The sequence below is a fragment of the Dioscorea cayenensis genome, chromosome 9 (assembly GCF_009730915.1).
Source record: "Dioscorea cayenensis subsp. rotundata cultivar TDr96_F1 chromosome 9, TDr96_F1_v2_PseudoChromosome.rev07_lg8_w22 25.fasta, whole genome shotgun sequence".
Classification (NCBI taxonomy): Eukaryota; Viridiplantae; Streptophyta; class Magnoliopsida; order Dioscoreales; family Dioscoreaceae; genus Dioscorea; species Dioscorea cayenensis.
Window position 1 is genome coordinate 16,116,195 of NC_052479.1, and position 22,040 is coordinate 16,138,234.

The 22,040-nt window shown below is 43.2% G+C and overlaps 1 protein-coding gene and 2 pseudogenes across 1 annotated transcript; all 3 read right to left on the reverse strand.

The window, feature by feature from the left end:
* LOC120269267 lies at window positions 1-1,537 on the reverse strand (annotated as a pseudogene).
* A 1,983-nt stretch (window positions 1,538-3,520) lies between these two features.
* On the reverse strand, window positions 3,521-5,668 carry LOC120268698 (NADH-ubiquinone oxidoreductase chain 4-like). The gene has a single exon (XM_039275986.1). It carries the CDS (start codon window positions 4,156-4,158, stop codon window positions 3,631-3,633), a length of 528 nt encoding a protein of 175 aa, XP_039131920.1. The 5' UTR covers window positions 4,159-5,668; the 3' UTR covers window positions 3,521-3,630.
* A 909-nt stretch (window positions 5,669-6,577) lies between these two features.
* LOC120268527 lies at window positions 6,578-7,917 on the reverse strand (annotated as a pseudogene).
* Between the last annotated feature and the right edge of the window lie 14,123 nt (window positions 7,918-22,040).

Here is a 22,040-nt window from a genome sequence, read left to right on the forward strand (position 1 = left end):
ACGTTTTTTGTTGTCAATGAAATTCTTCCTATCTTTCTTGCATCATAGGTAAGGCAAAGCGCTTTCTTTTAAAGAAGCATGTAGTTCCATCTTTCTTTCGTTAGTTAACCCACCTTTTTCTAAGAAGGATTTTAGTAATTCGGGATCTATACTACTTGGAATGGCTCTCTCATATTGAGAAATTCTGTCTAGTGGCATTCGATCACAGAATCCCTTGACAGCTTCATAAATCACTATAATTTGTTTTTCAATTGGAAGTGGTGAATATTGTGGTTGTTTGGGTACTTCTGTCAGCCTTGCACCACTATTGAGTAATGCCTAAGTCACAGCATCAAGGTCTGACCCAAATTGAGCGAAGGCGGCAACTTCGCGATATTGTGCCAATTCTAGTTTTGAACTATCGCGGACTTGTTTCATAGCTCTAAACTGAGCGGCAGACCCAACACGACTGATAGATAAGCCAATGTTAATAGCTGGTCTAATTTCGTGATAAAAGAGCTCTGTTTCCAAACAGATTTGTCCATCTGTAATGGGGATCACATTGGTAGGGATATAGGCCGATACGTCTCCAGCTTGTGTTTCAATGATGGGTAACGCAGTCGAGCTACCTGCACCTATCTGGTCTGATCGTTTAGCGGCTCTATCTAAGAAATGGGAATGTAAATAGAAAACATCCCCTGGGAAAGCCTCACGACCTGGTGGTCGGCGTAACAATAATGATATTTGTCGATATGCCACCACCGGTTTACTAAGATCATCATATATTATTAATGCGTGCATTCCATTATTATGGAAATATTCCCCCATGGCACACCCGAATATTGGGCCGAAATTGCGAGAGGCGAGGGATCCGAGCGTTGTCGCCATCAAAGAATGGAATATTCCAAAGCATTAGACACGGAAGAATTTGAACTAATTGTGCCACACTCGAGCGTTTTACGTCTAATCGCTACATAGACACAATACAATGTCTCACTACGAGAGGTGCCCTTTGAGTTCATTTTGCTTTTTGGTTTAATATAGTATCGATAGCTATAGTCTGTTTTTCGAGTTTATGCATCCCCGATTATAACTTCTTGTTGATCCGCGCCTATAGGAACCGGGCTATCCATCGCTTTTAAGCACTGTTTGCATAGGTTCGCGTATGCATTTATGTTCAATAATTCCTAGGGCTTTTACTTCGACACGTCTTTATTCGTGATTGCTTAGAGCCCCTCTTCCATCAATAGGTACTCCCAATGCATCGACCACACGGCCTAACATGGCCTTTCCAGCAGGAACATCCATAATAGATCTAGTGCGTTTGACAAGATCTTGTTCTTTAATAGCGGTATCACTACCAAAGACAACAATACCTACCACTGGAAAATTCCACCCTTTCTCCAGCTTGAATCTCGTTCAATCCATAAACACGTGCAATCCCATCTACAATTGAGACCACTTGACCGATCTCATCCACTTGAAAATTCATGTAATAGTTGGTCATTCTACTTTCTAATAGAGTCATGAGTTCCGCAGCTCTGGGAGATAATTCCATACTTGAACAAAGAAAGACGATGATAGAGTCAAGGGAGAGATCCTCTTTACTAGTTTACTAAATATAATAATAATTAATTTTAGAGGCGAGTAAGTGGCCTCTTTGCATATATTAAGCATATAGCTAAGGCTCTTTAAAAATTGGAAGAATAGCACTTTCTTTCTATCTATTTATGATAAAACGAGACCACCAACGCCACCTTGGCAACTCTGAAAAGTGAATTAAGGCTAGTGGAATTTAAGGGCCCTTAGAAAAAAGACCCAAGACTTCATTGCTCGATTCAGACTCTGCCTCTGGGGAAGTGCTCACATCAACTAGAATTTGGATGGAGCTTCCCGATGGGTTATAGTGTTTGTGAACCAGAAAGGGGAAAAACCCATTCTCCAAAGTAGTGAGCCCGAGCCAGGGACAATAAGATAATAGGTCTCATGGGCCAAGCCGACTATCAGGCAGGGTGAGTCGAGAATCAATCCAGAAAGAGAGAATGAAGATGCATAAGTTCTTACCAGCCTCAAGCAGAAGGAGTAGAGTTCTTTCTACTAAAATATTTGGTTTCGACCTTCATCGGATGACCATATTTCAGAAGCAAACATATCCACACATATGCTGCATATAGGCATTTAAAGAACAAGTGTTCGGAATTCTCACTAGTGGACTAGCAGAGGACGCATCTTGAGAATAATAGAATCCCTCTCTTGAGTTCGTCGATCTCGAGTCGAGTAACTCTGTCCATGCAAGCAATCCATGTACAATAGGCAAATTTGGGCGTTAGGGCAAACAAAGCGACGGACCAAGGAACCAAAAGGTTTTTGTTCGAATTCAAAGCGTAGGGCATTGTGGAACTCCCCATTTGGTGTCGGCATCCAAAATGATCCGGTCGAGCATTGGAGTAGGTGGCAATGAAATGAATGAAAGAATGCTTGGTAGGGGGAACGTTTGTCCTGCACCGAAGTCTGCTGTGGAGAGTGAGCAGAATGTAGCTACCGAGGCTCCTGGTGGCCTTGCTTCCTCCTTCTGATCTGATCTCGCTCTGTGGCGAATAAGTGTCCTGCTTATCTTGGCTTGCGAACCGTCTATGACTATATATACATAAGAAAAAAAAAATTATATATATATTCTTGTTTTTTCTTTTACCGCTTCGGGAAAGTGTATAACCTGCCCATGCTTATCCGCATTTCAAAAGCAATTGATGAGTGGGCTCTTTGGCCTTCTGTTTATTGATCTTTTCTTGCCTGCAAATCCCCTTCTTCCTTTAATGAAATAGATCGGTCTTCCGTACAAGATTCCCATCCTCGCTTCTTCCGTGGGTCGGTATAGCGCTTTCCTTCCTCTAGTTCGAGAGTTGCAGAGCAAGAAAGGGGCTTCCATTAGCATTAGTAGTTGTAGTTGGCCCTCATCCCACTCTTGCTTCCTCGAGCATCGATGCAGCAAGGAGTTCTTCAATTGAAGTATTTAAGTATGAGTGAAGTTCCTGTTCTTTTTCGTATCAAGTAGGGATCCTCTGTTTAGCTCATCGATCGCTTTCCAAATCAAGGTGTCTTAAGCCTCTATAAGAAAGAGAAGGTGCCAAGCTTCATATATGAAGAAGAATGATCTTCCCTCCTAACAGACTTTCAGGTCTTTTCTGCATTCATGACTTTCAGACTTCGGTGATTAAGTGATTTCCCGACCGAGATTGAGCCAGCTTTCCATTAGTACATATCTTCTTTGAATGGCTTTGCAAGAGCTATGCTTTTTAGAAAGGTTTGATCTCACCTCGCTGGAATTGTTGAAAAAACTATCCGAATTGGCGCAAGTGTGTCCACACCCACTAACTTAACTTGACGAGGAATCCATTCTCGTGAACAAACACACCCCTTACACACACCTTACTAGCACCCCTTCCTGTATATCCATACAAGACCCGAGTAGGAGGGTCGAGGTACTACGAGGTACCCACTACTCGGAGTACCGTCCCACCAAAAAGAGATGTGTGGTTCGGTGGTTTGACCAGAAATGCTATGCTTACGCACAAGACTACCCCTCTTCCCGAAAGCTTCGCGGAGACGACTTGACTCTTTATTTACGACGACGGAGGACCGCCCGTGGGGGGTTTACTGCACAAGGCCCCTGCAGAGGAAAAGCTTTATCCCAGCGAATAGAAGATGCTCAGCTCCGCACAACATAGGGATTGGCACGCTTTCGGGAAGAACATAGAATAGTAGAGGATCCAGCATGCAGGACACGGCGATCATTAGAAATTCACGAATTAGAGATGCTGTAATATACTCTTTCCCATAACTTCTCATACCAGACCAACCCACTGAAATGCAAATAGGGATCAGAAATGTGGTCAATATCACGAAGAATAATGAAAGACCGTCTATACCCATATACAAATGGATGTTTTCATAAGGAAGCCATCGAAGGCTTTCCACAAATTGAGATTTGGCCGTAGAAGGATCGAATTGTATCCGAGGAACAGGGGGATACAAAAAAGTAATAAGAGAAGCGCACAGACCAATCAATCGTATCGGTCGTATTCTTGAATTTGGAATGAAAAGAAGAGTAATGCTTCCTAGCACGGGACACGGAATAGGACCACTTAGATCGGAATAGCATTCACAGAAATGTTCTAACATAGAGTAGAATCGAACATTGAAAAGATTAGTTGACAAGAGTCAAAAGATGCGGCGCCTAATTACTATACAAACAATAGGGGTCTATCTGTGCAAGTAAGCTGAACACCGTGATTGATGAGTGGGTTACGTGCACCTCTCGCCCAGTGGGAAGTCATGAGGCTAGTCCCCCCCTGAATGAAGAAGTAGTGGGACCCCCTTCCCGCCCACGTATGCGCCTTTATTTAGATTCTCAATATTATACTTTATCCGGATAATCTTTCTAAAGCAAAACGCAATTCGTCGATTTCAATCCAAGGTGCACCTTGTCTTTTTTCAGGTAGCTTTATTACGCCTATTCAGCTAGGTGGGTGGGGTAGGAAGGACAGCGAGCGCGTATGAATGAAGATAAGCATCTACTCCATCAATCACTTCTTAATTAAGGCCCTTAATCAGTCACATCCTTCCGCATTGAATGAACCCGTCAATGCGTTATCGGAAACACCCGAAGAAGACTACGGGCTGGTCTTGTCAAATAAATCACTTTTGAAAGAGATAGCTTCTTACTACTGGCTACCCTTACCTAATAGCAAAGATAGGAAACAACCTTCTGCCCATAGGTAACAGGTATCTGTTCCGGTCGAGGAAAGCATCTTCGCTCCCCAGTCGCCTCGGGCGCACTTACCGGCCAAGCTCACGGGTCACGTGTAGGAGCAACCATTTGATTTGACACAAGCAACCAACTATATATGATGTGCAAATATCAGTCGGAATGCCAATCGTGCTAATCTGGGGGGATTCCCGTTAACGGCATATCTCCTGACCGCTTTCGGTTCTATGGTCTGTCACTCCTCCCATCTCCGAAGCAAATTTTTGACTGGGCCTCGGGTATCTATCAATAAGAAGAATCCGCTTTTCATGTAACTTTGCTTGTGAATCTGCCTCTCTATAGAGCAAGCATCTGTTACGTACGAAGAGAAGCATTGGCTCACCCTTCTCCTGGCATTATTGCCAAAACCACTTTTTCGTTTTCTTGTTTTGACGGCTCTGGCGACCTTTTTCAGAAAAAAGAAAAAAAAAAAGGCGCCATTGCTAGAAAAAGAGCGGAAAGTGTAGCGCTCGTTTGAGCACTTATACTACGACTTTTGTTAGAATGGCCGGTCACTCTTGATTTTCATCTTGCGATGCCCCGTGTTCTTCTTTCTCGCTATAGAGTTCTTAGAAAATGAGTAAAATAGTCGATCCAGCTGCGTCTTTTTTTACCTTTTTTCTTTCTTTTTCTTTGTGTTTTCTTCAAACAAGAAAGAGATGTCACTTTTTAGATGAGAACTTAACTTGAGGAATTCTTTTCATTCTCTTGTCTTGCATTTTCGCAAGTGCAATAGGTATGTCTTCTCCTACTAGCAAGGGCTAATCGTAGGGTCAACGGTGCCTGTCTATTCCATCCCTTCGTGGAGTTAGGGTGTGTGATGGGTCCTTTCCGATGGAATGCCCTCGGCCGCATTTCGGAATCAAAGAGTCATGGTGCTTTAGTTGTAGGTTAGCAGGGAGAAGTTGGACTGCGTCAGATGGTAAGATTAAAAAGGTCTAACCCCCTCCTCCCGGAACACCATCTGAAAAGAGTGAAGTCAAGTTCTCTCTTGCCCTCTTTAACGATTTTTCATCCTTACGTTACGACAAATGGATCGGTTATATCGATCGATGGAAGAGTGGAGGACCTCCTTGAGATGGGGAGGTGGTTTTACCAATTAATTATTGGAATTCGCTCCTTATAGGCCATAGCAAGAGATATAGCGTTGGCTTCCGACTTAGTGAGCAGAAAGTCGTCCGTATCAAGTGATAACAACAGGATCCCTTGGTTGTTGAAGAACCCGAGCGTCTCAATGGAATGATTGAGCGTTACGGAGTTATGGACAGACAAAAATCTCCTATAAAAAACCTGTCCTTAACGGGATGGTACTGACTTTCATCATTTTGGGGAGCACAAGGACGCGAGAACCAATGACCGAACCCACAAAGACGGTCTGTAAATAACATGTGCTTCCACAGAACACCCTTTAACTGGTTTTTGACTTGTTGTCTACTTTCAGGAAATAAGGAGCGGAGAGCGCGCGTTCTTTTTTATTTGCCATGCTTTTTGCCAGTACAGTAAGTCTTGCTTCCTTCTCTTCGAAGGGTATCAGGAGAGTGGGTAAGCATCAATACCGAAATTATGCTTCTCCAGTGGAAGCTGTGGATTCGATCGCAGGCGTCTATGCTAGCTCCGGCTGAAAGGAAGATGTATGCATCTGCCCTGCCCGGGCACCCAAGCTTCAGGGACAACCAGTCAATGATACCGCTGGCAAGCTGTAAGCGACAAGTGGTTCCCGACTACAAAGGGTATCGCTACTAAACAGTACTCGAAGTCATCCAACCGTCCCTGCTATTCCTTAAAGGAATATAGTCAAGGGGCGCCACGAGGGAGCCCTCCAGCCATTATCGCTCCCTCCCTCCTTGGTTTGCTTTGTTGTTGACAGAAGAAAAAGGCGTGGAAATCATTTTTTGTCGGAACGTACCTGGCAGAAGTTCCTATCGGTGAATCCGGTTGAAAAGATGGATCATTTTTCCTTGCTGCGAAAAGGTCGCCCATACCATCAATTTTTGCAACCAAAAGAAGAGCAAGTTCTATCTGTTCTTCGCCTGAACATACATCTAGAAGAAGCCACCTTCTATCTGGCCTCTGTACCCAGATGAGTGGAGTGGCTTGCAACTTTCAATCGAGAAAAGGAAGATTGAGCAAGACAAGGGAGAAAAGAAGTTATCCCTCTTCTCTTCTCTCGGTAACCCGCCACCGGTCATATAGTGCACGGAGCCCACCACTGCATATGTAGAAAAAGAAGGAGCGGGGAAGGAAGAACAACCATTTTACTTTGGCACATGGGGTGGTGGGTTTGGCTAGGTAACATAATGGAAATGTATCAGACTGCAAATCATGGAATGACGGTTCGACCCCATCCTTGGCCTCGGGGAGTGGCTCGCTGCACGGAACTCTTAAGTCTTTTCTTTTTTATCTTTGTTAAGTCTTCCCAATTGCCAATTAGGGAGATAAGATCGTAACTAGGGCTATCATTCTAGCATGTCTTTATAAAGTGAAAGTCAAATTCATCCTTTGTTTTTTCCTTTCCATTTGCTCGGATTTCTTCCGATTCATCTATTTTTGTCCGGATCCGAATAATAAATACCAATCCAAGCCATTTCATGAATAAAAAAAGTGGCCAATTAACCAACCAACAAAACTACTTGTTACAAATAAGATCTTGTTGTTGCATCGAAACATATAAATGTTGACTAATCTGATTAACGTTGAACTTGGTAAAATAAAAATGGTTCAATAATTGAAAGATTAGATTATTCAAGAATACACATTGAATGTTGAGATTGCGGAGATTACGCATTGAGTTTCTGGTACTGGTATTTCTAATACTGTTAAAAGCTTTTTTTGATTTTTTTCCAGAAGAAATGAAACAAAAGATATGGTAGAACTAAGACAGTCATTGTATGAGGTCTACCCAATGCTAGATGCAGAGGCGCATAATAGATCGATATGAACATCATGAGCTGTCCCTGTAATAAAACCAGTTGTTGCTGATACCTCCTTCTCGGTTCCTTCTTCCATAACCCGAGCTCGGAGAAGGAAGAGATAAGAGGGGCCTCTATGGAGAATGTGGTCAGAAATCCATAATAGAGTCCGACCACAACGACCGAATTTATTATCTTTATGCATAAGGATAATAGATTACCTAGTAGAAAAAGATTTCAAAAATCATCGCAAACCTCCCTTTTTTTCTTTTCTATTGCAATTTCTCGATTATTATATGATGATTTCTTCTTTGCTCGACCAATTCACCGACAACCAAAAAGTCATGTCATTTGTCAAGGCAAAAATAGGAGCTTTCAAGACCTAGAAAGGACATTCTACTACTGCCATTCTCCACTGTAGAGCTGAGAGAAAGAATATATGTCAGGCCTAGACATTGGTTGTATCAGAATGGCCTCTTCGGGGAGAACACAATGACCTCCCGAGGCGGATCTTTTATGCATGATTGCGGAGGATCCTCTATGAGCTCTAACAGGCCATCACCACATGGAAAAAGGGGTCTTGAAAAAAAGCTTCTTCGAAGGCAGTCTTTCTTTGAACTCATCTGAAACCAGATATTTATCAATTAGCAAATGAGGTGGGCATTCACAGAGGAAGTAGGCATGACTCATGTGTATATTTTTGCTTCATTCACCTCCTGAACACTTTGTATGAGTCTTAATCACATGAATGATAGCGGTAAGTGCATTGTGGAGAAGATTAAGATTAGACAATGAAGATTGAAGCCATTCATCCTTTTAGAAAGAATGTTAATGATTTGATTTGAAATAAAGTAGTTTTAAGTAATCTCGAGACCGATCGAGTTAGTTTCATGCGTGACTCGGTTGTTTTAGAGTAATATAACCCGAGAACGAGAGTTGAAGGTCAAGTCTCATACCGCTTAAGAGTTTTTTGACTTTACTGTCATGTTTTTGGAAAGCTAGTAAATAACGCATAATTTGCCTTTTTGAAAACCACCTTGACTCATCAGAAGAATGACCAGCAGGATGAAAAAGAGAATGGGCTTAATCTTGAGACAAAGCTGAGGCTAATAGCTCAAGTGCTAGTGAAACTCGATTTATAGGGGGGCTCGTAAAGCCTTTATAAGCCAAAGATGTAAGCCAAGGTCCAGGTCCAAGAGAAGAAAGACAGACTTTCTAAACCGCTTACCCGGAACTAGTGCTTTCCTATCCATAGACGGGGTCGAATAATGACTCCCAATAAGCTCTCCTACTGAAGAGAAAGGGAAAGAGCAATGAAAGCTATGATGTGAGGTCAGACTGTCCGCCGAGCGCATACAATACCGATCAAAGTCGAATTCGGCTACAAAGAAAAAGGCCTTTGAACTCTCATTCCGTGTCCACGGATCTTGGTTCGTAGGATGATAGGGGGCCTTTACCGCTTCCTGATTTCCAAGGTCAGAATCATTAGCATGGGATCAAGCTGAGTTTCAAAATTTTGACTTGTAAGATGCAAATAAAACTCATGTTCTGATAGTCAAATCTTTAGCTTAGACAGTTGCCAAACCGATTTGCGCCTGCTTCCTTTCAGGGCAAGGGATTGGGTGGCTAGGCTACTTCTCATAACCGATCGTGAATCATCTACCTCAGTGTACCAAGCCAAGGACTAGGGCTTTATCCAAACAAGGAGTCCCGCGGGGTAGAAGGGGGGCTTCCATAGAGTCTGATAGAGGGAAAGACCTATTTATTGGATATAATTAGACTATTTGAGTCATGCACTTAGGCTTCTATCAAGAGAATCCCATGAATCCCTATATCCGCTGAATCCATTTCTTTCTCCGGAACAAAAAATAATAGAAGAAGTGTCATTCTGAACTCATTGAGGCACTTGAGAATACTGAGAAAGAAGCTAGCAAGGCTCGCCAAAAAAAAGCTTACTCTCTATAGTGGGGTGGGTGGCCGTTTTCTCGCTATTTCCCTTTTATCGCTTAGCTCAATGTGCACAACTTACGTGACGATTTTTATTTGATATATATGACTTGGGAGGGAGCATCATAAGAGGTGCAAAAGCAACTCATTGGGAGCTCTGATTTTTAGATAGATCAAGCTATTCTAAGATTTGATCACCCTTGTCGTAGTGTGAAGTGATAGCCCTAATATACTCTGATCGCTCACCAGCTAAAGGGCAGCCACCCAGCTTCACTTCAATAGTAGGGGATTTTTCCTTTACCCATGCTTTTATTCTCACTTGAGCACACTTGTAAAATGAGATCACCTAGGCTTCACTTCAAACTGGAAGACATAAAGTATAACGAGATGATCTATCTATGCGAGGTTAACAATCCATAGTAAGAATCCTCGAACACAGAAATGAGATATAATAAGTTATGCTTTAATGGCCCGTTTCTTATCTAGGTTTTGTTTTGAATCGACACCCAATCAGTAAAGACTACTTTATAAAAGCTACCATTAGGCACGAATGGAGGATCCCTAAAGGGGGATTTCTTTGTTTGTTTAGTGGATTCTCAACTTTATATGCTTTCTACCGCTCATCTTAAGCATTCTTTCTTCGGACCTTAAACTTCTTTGGAAAGGCAGACCTTGTTGTTGCTTTTCTTTGTTTTCATTCCAGTCATTCGAGGCTAGGAATCTGTCCGATTCTCAAAAAAATGGGTTTTTTTGGATGGGAATGAAAAGAGGGGAGTCGGGTCAGCTGGATTCGGGATGGGATCGACTAATGAATATGGTTGTGATGGGTAGGATAAAACATGTTCTTCTCAGTCATCGCTAGCTGCAGCCTCATACTCATTGTAGTGATATGCGTTGGGCGCAAGGGAAGACCCCACTCTAACTCCCCTCATTGCTTTAGCCAGACCGGGAATGGAGTAACTATTAATTTTGGATAGTGGCTCCAGACGAGGGATAAGGACGAAAGATGAGCAACTAGGTAATATATAAGGTCGACCCAACCGAATCTATTCAATTCCACTCCGTGGGGATGGGAACATGTATCCCTCCCAACCAATAGTTGGAGCTGGGCAGAGAAAAAGAATAGAGTGTTAAGGGGACCACTAAGGTGAGGAAATTGGGAGGGACTGGATAAGGACGGCTTGGTGCTGCGTCCAAGAAAAAGAGAATGAGGGAAAGCCATACCAACAACAACCATTGTAGCCCCATTCTGTATGATTGTGATCACTTAGTAAGTATAATTTATTGGCTTGGCTAAAAGATATTTTATTTTAAATAAACAGTACACAGTTAGCATGTCTGTCGGTTATGAGAATCTCCGAGGTCGACATTGTGTGCTTCACAAGCCAACTACTCTGACAAGGTAGCTCTAATACCAAGCTATCACGGGTCATTAGTTTCCCCTTTTACCCGGTCGGACGACCTCCGTCTTTCTCACCAACCCTTCCCTAGCGAGCGCAAAAATGGGACGATGAGAAAAAAAGGAAAGAATTTACTCTCGTAATAAAGACTTCACATCAACCCAATCTCCATTTAGGAAAGGCTCGGGTTTCATTTCCTTTGGTCCAAAAAAGTAAAAACAATTAGCCATCGAAGACGAGGCCTTATATATATAAATCGAATTAGCAAAAATTCTTCTTTTATCTATAGGGCACTTGGGGCGGTGGTTCCTCTGCATCTTGACTCTTTAACATCGACTCTGAAATCGGATCCGCTTTCAAAATTCTCATAAATAAATAGCTATTGTTCGGTTCTTTTGCCTACATCTGAACATCCCATATCCAGTTGGATTGTTTATCATATACGTGGATTTAAAATGTTTTGCTAGAGACAGTCTCCTTTATTGTGGAACTTGAATGCTCATATACCGAGAAATGATGAAAACCACAGTTCAACTATAGAGTCAGCATGAGAAATTTGTTTTTTTTCCTATAACCAAATAAATGAATCCAATTGTCTTGTGTTGAAAGAATGGGTGCCTTTTTTTTGTCTCTCCCGGCCTCTGCCCTTGCCTGCCTATTAAGAAAGTTAGTTCGAGATCGAAAGAGTCCCTCAGAGAGACTAGACTTCTAGTAACAGTAGGTGCGCCTTTAGTTGAGGAGAGCTGTTCACAAGCAGTGGTTATGAGCACTTTCTTGTTCCGGTTCAAAATAGGTCATTCCTTCACTTCAGTTGCACTAGTGGATTGAATTGAATAACCTTTTCTTTAGTGACAACAAAGTGCATGTGTTGTTGGTTAATAAAAACACGAGTAAAGATAGGATGGAGGACTGAGACTATAAATAAGTAGGACAAACAAACAAAGGACTTCAAAGAGATTAGCTTATCCAAGGAATGCATTTGAAGGTATTTGTATTTGAGAGATAGAGCTATGCTTAGGTCAGTTCCTTCAGTAAACTTATTTGGTAAGTTAGAAGTGAACTTTAGGTAAGTAAGTAGTCCCGTAGAAAATTCATATCTGGCACTTGATTGAGGAGGTCAATCTTTCATGATGGAAACTACTGCTAAAGTACTCCTCCTCATCTATAAAGGATAGGCAATTAAGAGAGAATAGGGTGATAGTGATAGACACAAGAACAGAAATAGACTAAAAGACGACTTCCGTAGAAGAGAGGGGAAACTCGATTAAACTTAATTAAATAGGGTGATAGCCCGGTTTTTATTGAATATCCTTTCCTGTGCTTGTCTTGTATTAAGGCATACAGAAGATATGAGTCAAAGTAGGTAACAGAAGGTTGAGTTCGGGATTGCTTTTTTTTAGCAAGCTTCAAAGAGTAGGCGGTTCGTATCTTTCTATAACCCCCAAGACGGATACGCAGAGCAAGAGCTCTGAAAGTCTACCCGGGCTAGCTTCTTCATTCTTCGATCAGGGACGGGCTTCTTCCCTTATATACGATGACATAGATAGAGCCTCCTTCTTTGATCCGTTCATTGATCGACTATGAGGGGGTTGTTCGCCTTTGGAATGGATAGTAGAGTAGGTTTAATCTTGCTTTCTCAATCTTTCTCTGATCCTAGCTGTGTAGTAGATCTGGCTTTCTTCGGCTAAAAAGAAGTGTGTATGGCCGTCATATCTGCCCGCCCCCTTCTTCATTCATCCATTTAGGTTAGAATGGATCCAGGGAACCTATCTCAGGAACAACCTAGACTAATTTTAGTAAGAGAGTCCAATCTCTTTCAGAGAACATTTTCTATCCATAGTAGTAGTGGTAGTAGAACGCTGAGTATGTAACTTGATCCAATAGAGTCAGAACACATAGTAGATCCAGATTCCACACCTTGTTGTGGCACGGGAGAGAGTCGCTCTGCAGTCGGGCCAGCGATGCGATTATGAAGGCACTTTAGTACTCACCCCAAAATTCAAGCCGGGATAGGTACTTAATGAAAGGGGGAGCGGTGGGACTTCAAAATGGAGAGAGGGAGTCGAACTCACTCTCTTGCATTAAAGGATCGGTCCTTCACAGCAGATCTGGCATTAAAGGATCGGGTCCTTCACTTCGCGGATCGTTACGTGAGTCGAACTCGCTCTCTTGCCACGCCTTTTACTTACTCGCTTGAGTCGGGACTCAATCACTCTTTTTTTTTTGGAGGCTGGATCGTTCGTTCTTCACTCTCTTGCTTGCTATTACACGCAGGGAGCGTAGCAAGCGACGATGCATATTATCATATAGAAATAAGCAAAGCGTGGCGATTCATACTACCAGAAAAGTTTCGCTAACCGGCACAGGCAATAGAGTAAGCTTATGGGGTGGGGCGCAAGTAAGCTTAGCGAATCACATAGAGTTGCCCCTACCTGCCAGCGTGTAGATTGATAGGGCGTATGAAGCGCGAAGGGATGGATGTCTGAACAGTTGAAAAAGTCGGTCTTGAAAAACGAAGTATTGATAGGAATACCGGGGGTTTGAATCCCTCTACATCCGCGAGGTCGTAAGTTCTCTGTTGCGTTATATATAGATAAGAACGAATCAGATTGACTCGACTAATATGATGGATGGAATAGTTAGACGGTTGATGTTTGTTATTCTGTGAATGGGATACCAACTCATAGATTCTCAAGAGGCAAAAATTGATGCCTTTGGCGACATTCTTCTTCATTCTGGTAGCTGACTCATTGACTCTATTTCTGCATAGAGCCAGGCAGGCAGGGCGGTTTCACATAAAACATAATCAGAGTACCGAGATCCTCATTTTTCAGTTTACGGATGACACACTAATTTTCGGCAATTGTGTGATGGACCAGGTGCTTGCTTTCAAATGCATCCGCTTGGGGTTCGAAGCAATGTATGGATTGTCACTGAATTTTAGTAAAAGCTCAGTATTCTATCTCGGTGGGCGTCAGGGAAGCTGAACTTTCTATTTGGCTGAACTGCAAGGTTAGTGTGTTCCCATTTAAATAATTGGGAATCCCAATTAGCCCAAACAGGCTTACAAGAAGGGAGTGGATGTATGTTAAAGAGAAGTTTGATTAGAGGCTGGCTTGTTGGAAAGGTTCATGTCTTTCTCTTTGAGGAAGACTGGTACTCACTAATTCAGTGCTCTCATCCCAGCTATTCATTTCATGGGTTTCTTCAAACTTCCAAAGTGGTTGGTTCAATACTTGGACAGAGTAAGGAGCAGATTTATCTAGATATGTAAGCGGGTTGAATCCTATGAATTGAGGTCGGGTGTGTAGGCCAAAACAATTTAATGGTCTAGGGGTTATTAACATGGAGTTGTTCAACATTAGTATGTGACAAGCTCCCCTTGCTTATATCCCGCAAGTGCACGGGTTTGTCGAAGTAATAATCCCGGATGAGCTGGGTCGAATCCACAGGGATTAGGGAGTAAAGACACTTAATTCGATTCTTAGCTATGTGGAGTATCAACAATGATAAGTGTGGTAATGATTCAATTCTCAGAAATTAAAAGCCACAAGTAAGAGAGCAAAAGTAAGGAGGAGGCAAGGCAATCAATAAAGATGGGGTACTCGGATGATGTTTCACCTAGGATAATCACTTCAAGTGCAAGAACTCTCTATTATGCTTCCTAATCAATGCAATGGTGAGTCATGGAAATCCTTACATACATAGTCCCAAATCTAAGGTCAACTATGCCTAACTCTATACATGTCCCGGAGGAGAAATCAAACAATCTCAACACCTCGCACTCGCATAGAGTTGCAATGAGCTCTAGGGATTCCAAGTGATAAATCTCTTCCTAGATTTAGACCTAACCCTTTGGTCCAGGCGGAAGGTCCCTAGCCACAATTAAGCCCTAGATACTAAGATCACCTCAACGCTTCACTCTATTGCACGCGCAACTAGGCCCCAGCGGAGGTTCATCCCTTAGACCATTCACTCTATTATGGCCGCAAAGAACTCGAGGAACGGAGGTAGAATCTATCACGTCGGAGGGGAAAGAGGACGCTCCTGTACCTCTCGACTCACCCTCTCAACCTTCTCCAACCTAGCTTTCTCTAACACTCGTGGTGTGTCACTCACTCACAAGGTTACCAACAAGAACTCTCAACCCTAGTGTCACTCTATGGGAAATGTTCATACAATCAAGCATTCAAGGTTAGAACTCATAATAAACATCAATTTATTGAAAGCATAATAAAGAAGTTCAATGAAACGAATACATCCTAGGGTTCACAATCACCCAAGTACCCACTAGGGGTTTAGCTCTCCATGGAGCTAAGTACAATCAAAGAAATCGAATGTAAAAGCAATGAATCCATAAAGAAACCCCCTCGATGGTCGTGTCGATGGTCTTGTGGAAAGTCCTCTACTCGTCGTCCAAGGATTCCTTCATCCGGTATAGGATACGCCTCGATCGAAGCTCCCCTACCAACCTTCTTCCTAATGGAATCACGATGTCAGAGATGTAGAACCTCCCCAAAACCTTGGCCAATACTCCTCGAAACCCTAGCCGAAGCCCTCTCGCAAGTTGGGGAAAAAGATGGAGAAAAAGAATACCAAAATCGGGGCTGAATCGGCTTGAAATAGGGCTGGAATCGGGCAACTCCACGGGCGTGGACGGTACACGCGCCCGTGCGGAATTTCCATACGGGCGTGGATAATTTCCACACGCCCATGTGGATTCTCTGTGTCTCTGATTTCTCGGCCGACTGTCAACAATGTTGCTATAGTAATTGCTACAGTGTTGCTACAGTGCTCTTCTACTGTCTTCGACCTAAATAACTTCCCAATTCCATACTTTCATCGGGGTAACACAAACGGGCACACTTTCACGTCGTGAATCACTTGCTTCTTCAATGATATATATGTTGGTGGGGTTCTTGTTCTTGTATGCATAAGACGGAATGCTCGAGTGTGGCTGCCTTTGTGCCCCTCCAAATGGATGTACGCACTCAAATGCGAGGAGGTTGGCACACACTCTAGCATCTCACACCTGTCCTATGTCTTCACGTTTGAACCTTAGCAAGATCTCCTCCAAAATAGGTGCATTATGATCCACATTGGCCCATTTCCTTCATACTCGGCCTCACAACCCTAACTGCATAAAAGTAACATAAAAACACACATATTAATCTAAAAAACTGAGAAAAGTAATGCACAACATAAGGAATGAATGCTTCGCATTCATATCGCACAAGCACTTATCAGTCTGCTAAGCAAATGGTGGGAAAGACTTTGCTCCAAGCCCAGCTGCCGTGTATGAGTGTCTTCACTACTAAATACTACTCTAGATGGCCTTTCAGGAATACCTCAAGGGCTGATCCAAAAAGGTGTTCACAATTTTGGAGAGGCTGCGAAGAGGTCTTTTTCAGGAACACTTTGATTAAAGTAGGCAATGGGAGAGTTTGTTCTTACTGGTATGATTGTTGGGCGTCTATGTCCCCGTTTGTGATGGAATTTCCGCAGGTGTTTAACTCGTGTATCAATAAACATCGACGAGTCTCAGACCATAGATTAGCTATCTACAGAAGGGATGACCGATCAGACATGCTTGAATAAGCTAAGACTACATGGTGTAGAGCTGTTGGCCCTTCTCTCTTTTAGCACAAAATGAGAAAGAGCGGCGCACCCCTTTCTTATCTCTCAAAGGCATTGGCCTGCTCGCAGCATTTTTACCTAAATACTGCTTGAACCAATTCCGGGGGAATACAGTTATAATCTGACCCCGAGTCGAGGAAGGCCATAACTTCCCGATTATTTCCTTGTTTCTTTCACCCTTTTGCTGTTCATTTCCTCACTGCTACAAGAGGTTGCTTACCTTTCACTACCGCTGACTGCTCTAACCGAATAGCTGCGACTGTTTAAGCGTACCACCTCACCGTTATTCAATATGCGGCTGACTGCTCTACCATTATTCCTGGTGCACCCTCAGTCTTCGACTTGCCATCTTCGAGCAAGCTTACTACCATACAGGACTACACACACAACCAGCTGAACAAGTAGCCTTAGTGAAAGCCTCATCAGACCTAAGACTCGGCGAACTAAGACCTTTAACTTTCTTTACATTTTTTATTTCCTTCGTCTGATGCTACACAAAAATCCCCAGAACACACTACATCATACCTCATACCAACCTTAACTTCATACTTCCGCTCCAACAGCGGATTCTGCTCCTTCGACCTTCACTCCCATCCTGCCAAGCAAGCTGAGGTTGCCAGTGCATTGTATCTAACCATACTTTTGGAAATCGATACAAGTAGCTAAAGATCTCGCATCTGACATCCCCGGCCAAACGGTTAGCCAAGACTACGGCGCCTGGGCTAAAATCCCGTTTACCAAACAAGATATCGAGAGGCTTTCTCTTCCATTCCCCTCCGGCAGCCAAAGTGATAGCGGTTGTAGCATCCGTATGGAAGAGGTTAAGCTTTTCGGCAACACCTTTTTTTCATCTTTTTTTAATGATGAATACTTGTGTTAGGTCCCTGCAGACCAGGATGGCCTCCGATCAAAACCTAAGCGTGCTGTGGGGTTGATCGATTATAGAAGCTGACCCTGAGGCAATAAATAAGGATGAAGGAATTTGAGCGCTTATGGTAGCTAATAACTCAGCCACCTTCTATTTTTATTCATTAGGGTCTTGCCTCACAGTTTCTTCTCAATCACTTTCTATTGTATCTTAGAGAGTGATAGGCTATCTCGAGTCAAGTGAGGTAAGCTAAGAGAAGAATAATATAATAATAAAGAAAGGCGTGTGTTTTCAAGTTCGGGAAGAAGGGGTTCAAAGGCTATCTCCGAGTGAGGAAGTGAATCATAGAGCAGCACAGAATAGGCATAGGTGACCCTTATGAAATAGAAAATGGAATTTTTTCCGTTTGATCAATAGTATAAGAATTGGGCAAGGAATGCGTGGGAAAGGTAAAGCTATTATCCCAATAGTCAAAAGAATCCAAAATGGGACTGGTGAGGCAAAGACCTTACTACAATCTTTTTCTCTAAAAGGCGATTCATGGTATAAAAGACAGATTAAGAGCTCTCCCTTATTGTTGGAATGGGATTGCTTTGGACGAGGAAATAGTTGCCACCGAGCGAGGGCCCTAGACTAGTGATTGCCTTCTATCCGTTAAGGCCGTCGGGAAAAGAGTTGCTTGCCTTTACCCACCTTCCCTAACCCGTGGAACCCGCTTGCTCGGTGGATGAGAAAGTCGACTGCCTCAAAAACCCGATCTGTGGATCGGGAAAAAGGAGATCGGGAGTAAAAGGGAAGGATAGCACCAAAGCTAAAGACTTATTTCAAGGCAAGGAGAGCGGACTCCACTTGAGTTGCTCTTGGTCCAGTGGTCGAGATGTCAATTCGAGGGCTAAAAAATGGGGGTCATGGGTGGTTTTTAGCCTCAAGGAGTAAAACTTGAACTAAAACATCCAAAGAATGTTTTGGACCATGATCGATTCAGTAAAAAACCAAGATTTGAATCCCGGTGGAATTCATCAATCGAAATGCTCGGGGATCACTGTGCACATGAGCCCTCACTTCAGACTCACAGAAGGTCATCTTCGACAATCAAATCAGGTGATCTGCACTCTTTGACAAGTCTCCATTGGGATGGTATCTTTCCACTTTGGATGTTTTCGTAACTAGTGGAATTTTGAGACTCTTGTTTTGGTTTCCTATTCTTTGGGGAGTTAATTGTCAACTTTTTTTCTCAGAGAATCCTATCTTTCTCAAAGCTATCCAACCAAGGTCGGTCAAATGCTTTCCTTCAACCAAGAAGTAGGTGACTTTGCATCCCATACCAAAAGGAGAGAAGACTTATATTCAATGACAGGCCACCGAGCTTTGCTTTAAAGTAAAGGGCACAGGACAATGAAGGAGTTGGCACTGACTTTTTGACCTAGCAACCCTGACTAGGCCTTGGGCACATCAGTGGATAATCTTGCCAACGGAGCTTTCTGCATTCTATTCGCATGGTCAAGAAATGAGATCCAGATCCAGAACTCAGAGATTCCTTCTCCCTTCCTTGTACGTAAACTATTCTCGAAATTTTTAATTAATGCCCCATATTTTCCCGATCAATCAGTCAATCAAACTCACCCAAGTCCTCTATTTGGGAAAGGGGAGATCACCCGTCAAAGGTCAGTGCTAGATCAAGATCAAGGCAGTTATAAAGTAGATATCTTCCCGACAAAGGTGAGTATCAAGGTCTGGTCTAGCTTAATCTCCTGCTTCCCCCTAGGGCTCTTCTTTATCCCTACATCCTTATTCAAACAAACCGGGACTGAACTGAGCTCCCTTTTCTTGAACTGGATACAGAGAATTTTTCTATCACTCAAACCCATCTTCTTGCCACCTTGTTCTATCTCCTGCGTGATCTTTTGTATCAGCCTGGTGCTCTGATCTAAGGCTTGGTCTAAGAAAAAAAGAGAAGAGTCCAATTAGGAAACTATCTTCAAAGACCCGAATGAGCCTCCTGCCCGGTCTCACCTGACCTTACTCTATAGACTTACAAAGACCCGAACAACTTTCAAAGTGACTGGAATAGCAAGAAAGGGAAATAGAGGCCTTATCCCTCCCCCCCAGGATGTCGAGTAGCTTCGGATAAGGAAGCCCAAGGTCAACAGCCGGCTTGAAGTCCTATGGATCAAGGGGGTTAAGGCGTAAAGGTCAAGAGGCCCCCTACTCGAATCCATAGCAAAAGAGTCGCTATCGGACATCCTTCTTATTTATTAGCTCTATCGATGAAAGGAAGGTCCACTCGAAGGCCTAAGAGGCTTTCCCAAGGCAAAGAAGTACCAATAGAAGGGAGCTAAAAATAAGATCTCATCTCGGTCAAGTTAAGATAGAACCAGGACTTGAAGTCAGAATCAATGAAAAATCAGTTAGCGGATCGACTATCTCGTATATAGAAGCCCACCTGACTCACCTCTCCAATGGAACTTGAAGTCAAGCGGACTGCTCCGATACAAGTGCAGCTGACAGATCCGAAGGAAGTAAAGCACTCAATCAACGGGAGAGTCTTAAGCTCATTTTCGTTGAATTCGGGTTTTAAGCAGATATTCCGAAAGGAAGTTAACGATGTGCGAAGTAAAAGATTGCTCGTTTGGTAGAACAAGGGACTTTCCTAGGTTCGTGCCGTACTAAGAGACCCACGCAAGAGGCAGGTGCTTCAAGTCAGGCATTGGGCTCATTTATCTGGTAGAAGAAGTCCGTTTCGCTCTAGCTGCGACTTACTGTGAATGAAGTCCGTCAAGTCAACAGGGATGGGGATGAAGGGCTTTGATTAGTCCTGGTTGTACTCTATGCTTCTTCGATTGGGCTGCAGAGCTGCTTTTCTAGCTCGTTCTCAAAGTTTAGAGGTGGTGTGAGAAGGTTGTCAAGATGCTTTTGACTCGTGCTGGTTAGGACTTGGTTCATAAAGTAAAGATGGTTGGTTTTTACTCTCTTTGTTTAGTTTGTTTTAGTCTTTTCGTTTGTAAGGTCTTCCACTAGGGTAAGCTAACAGAGCCAAGAGCGGGAAGAAATAGACAGAAGGAGCCGGGCTAGCGAACTTAGAACCTCTTTTTCAAAACTATCCTATCCATCTGATCCGGGCAGTTACAGAGGCAATTTGACCCGAGAGTTCCCTTATGACTAATGAAGGAGAGGGCTAGCCTCATCTAGCTAACTTTCAGAGCTAGGCTACCCTTGAATTCATCATCCACTAGTTCTCCCTACTCCACACTTAATGAATGAGAGTCTCAAACAGATCATAGCAGACCGAGTTCAGATTCCCCCAGCTAATGCAATCTCACACCCCTTGTTGCCACTCATTCAAAAAATGAAAGTTAAGAAAAGAAAGATGGGAAGACGAAGACTAAGGCCAGATGATAAAGACCCTAGAGGGCCAGGGGGCCATTTCACACCATCTACCCAATCTAGAAAAAGACCTACCTTATGGAGCACTGAGAAGGAAGACCTGGAGCTCTTCTTTAACTCATTCATCATTCTTGGATCAACTGTTCTCTCCTAGCCCATCCGAAAGAAGGATGGAACCTTAGCTAGAATCGGATCTTGACTCTACTTACTGGGCCTGGTCGAACTCTACCCTCCTCTGCCCTAAGGAGCTAGGAAACTAGGCCGTACCATTCCCCCATCGTTCTTGAGTGTAATCCCTAAGGATATATTTTACCTCCTTAGACCACCTTCCTGCCAGCCCCCTTTAAGCACACAAGTCAAGAAGGCCCTCTCGATGAGCCAAGGAAGGATGCCATGGAGCCATAGGACGAGAGCTATAGAGATTGGATCTTGAACCACGACCAGCGGGAGAGGCTTAGAAGTGCTGGATAAGATGAGGGGACGGAGGTTCTACCCTGGTTCATTCGGATTGCTAAACTGTAGTAAAGAGCTCTCTATATAGCCTGAGTCTTGTTCTCTCTCCTCCTATATCGAAGGCGATTGAAGAGCTCAGGAGACTTTGAAGTGTGGAGGCAGCATACTTATCCCAACATTCTGCAAGGTCTTGGGGTAGCAGAAGATCATTCAAAATACTTCAAGGAAGCGAAGAAAACGGACTCAGCCTCCATTTGCTTCAAAGATTTCTAGCAATTCTGCTATGCTATAATTACTCAGTCATTTTCACTAGTAATCTTCCCAATGAGTTCCTGCTAGAGCGGTCGAACCACCACTTCATCCTGTACCTCAGGTAATGCTTGCACATGCTGTCCAGGTATCTTTTCTTCTCCCCTATCTTCATGACTTATAACCTAATTATTATCATATTTCTTGGAACTTTGTCTGATTTGTCTAAAAATCTTATAAATTTTTGGTTAGGACCGACTACGAGAGAAGGTGTTGGCCATTGTCACTCGAGGTCCCTTGGAAATGTCCTCTTTGGCTAAGGTCCTTAGTGCTGTCTGTGGCAAATGGCAATGGGATATTGTAGAGTAGACGGTCGGGGTCTTCCTAATTTCCACTCCGTGCAGTACTTG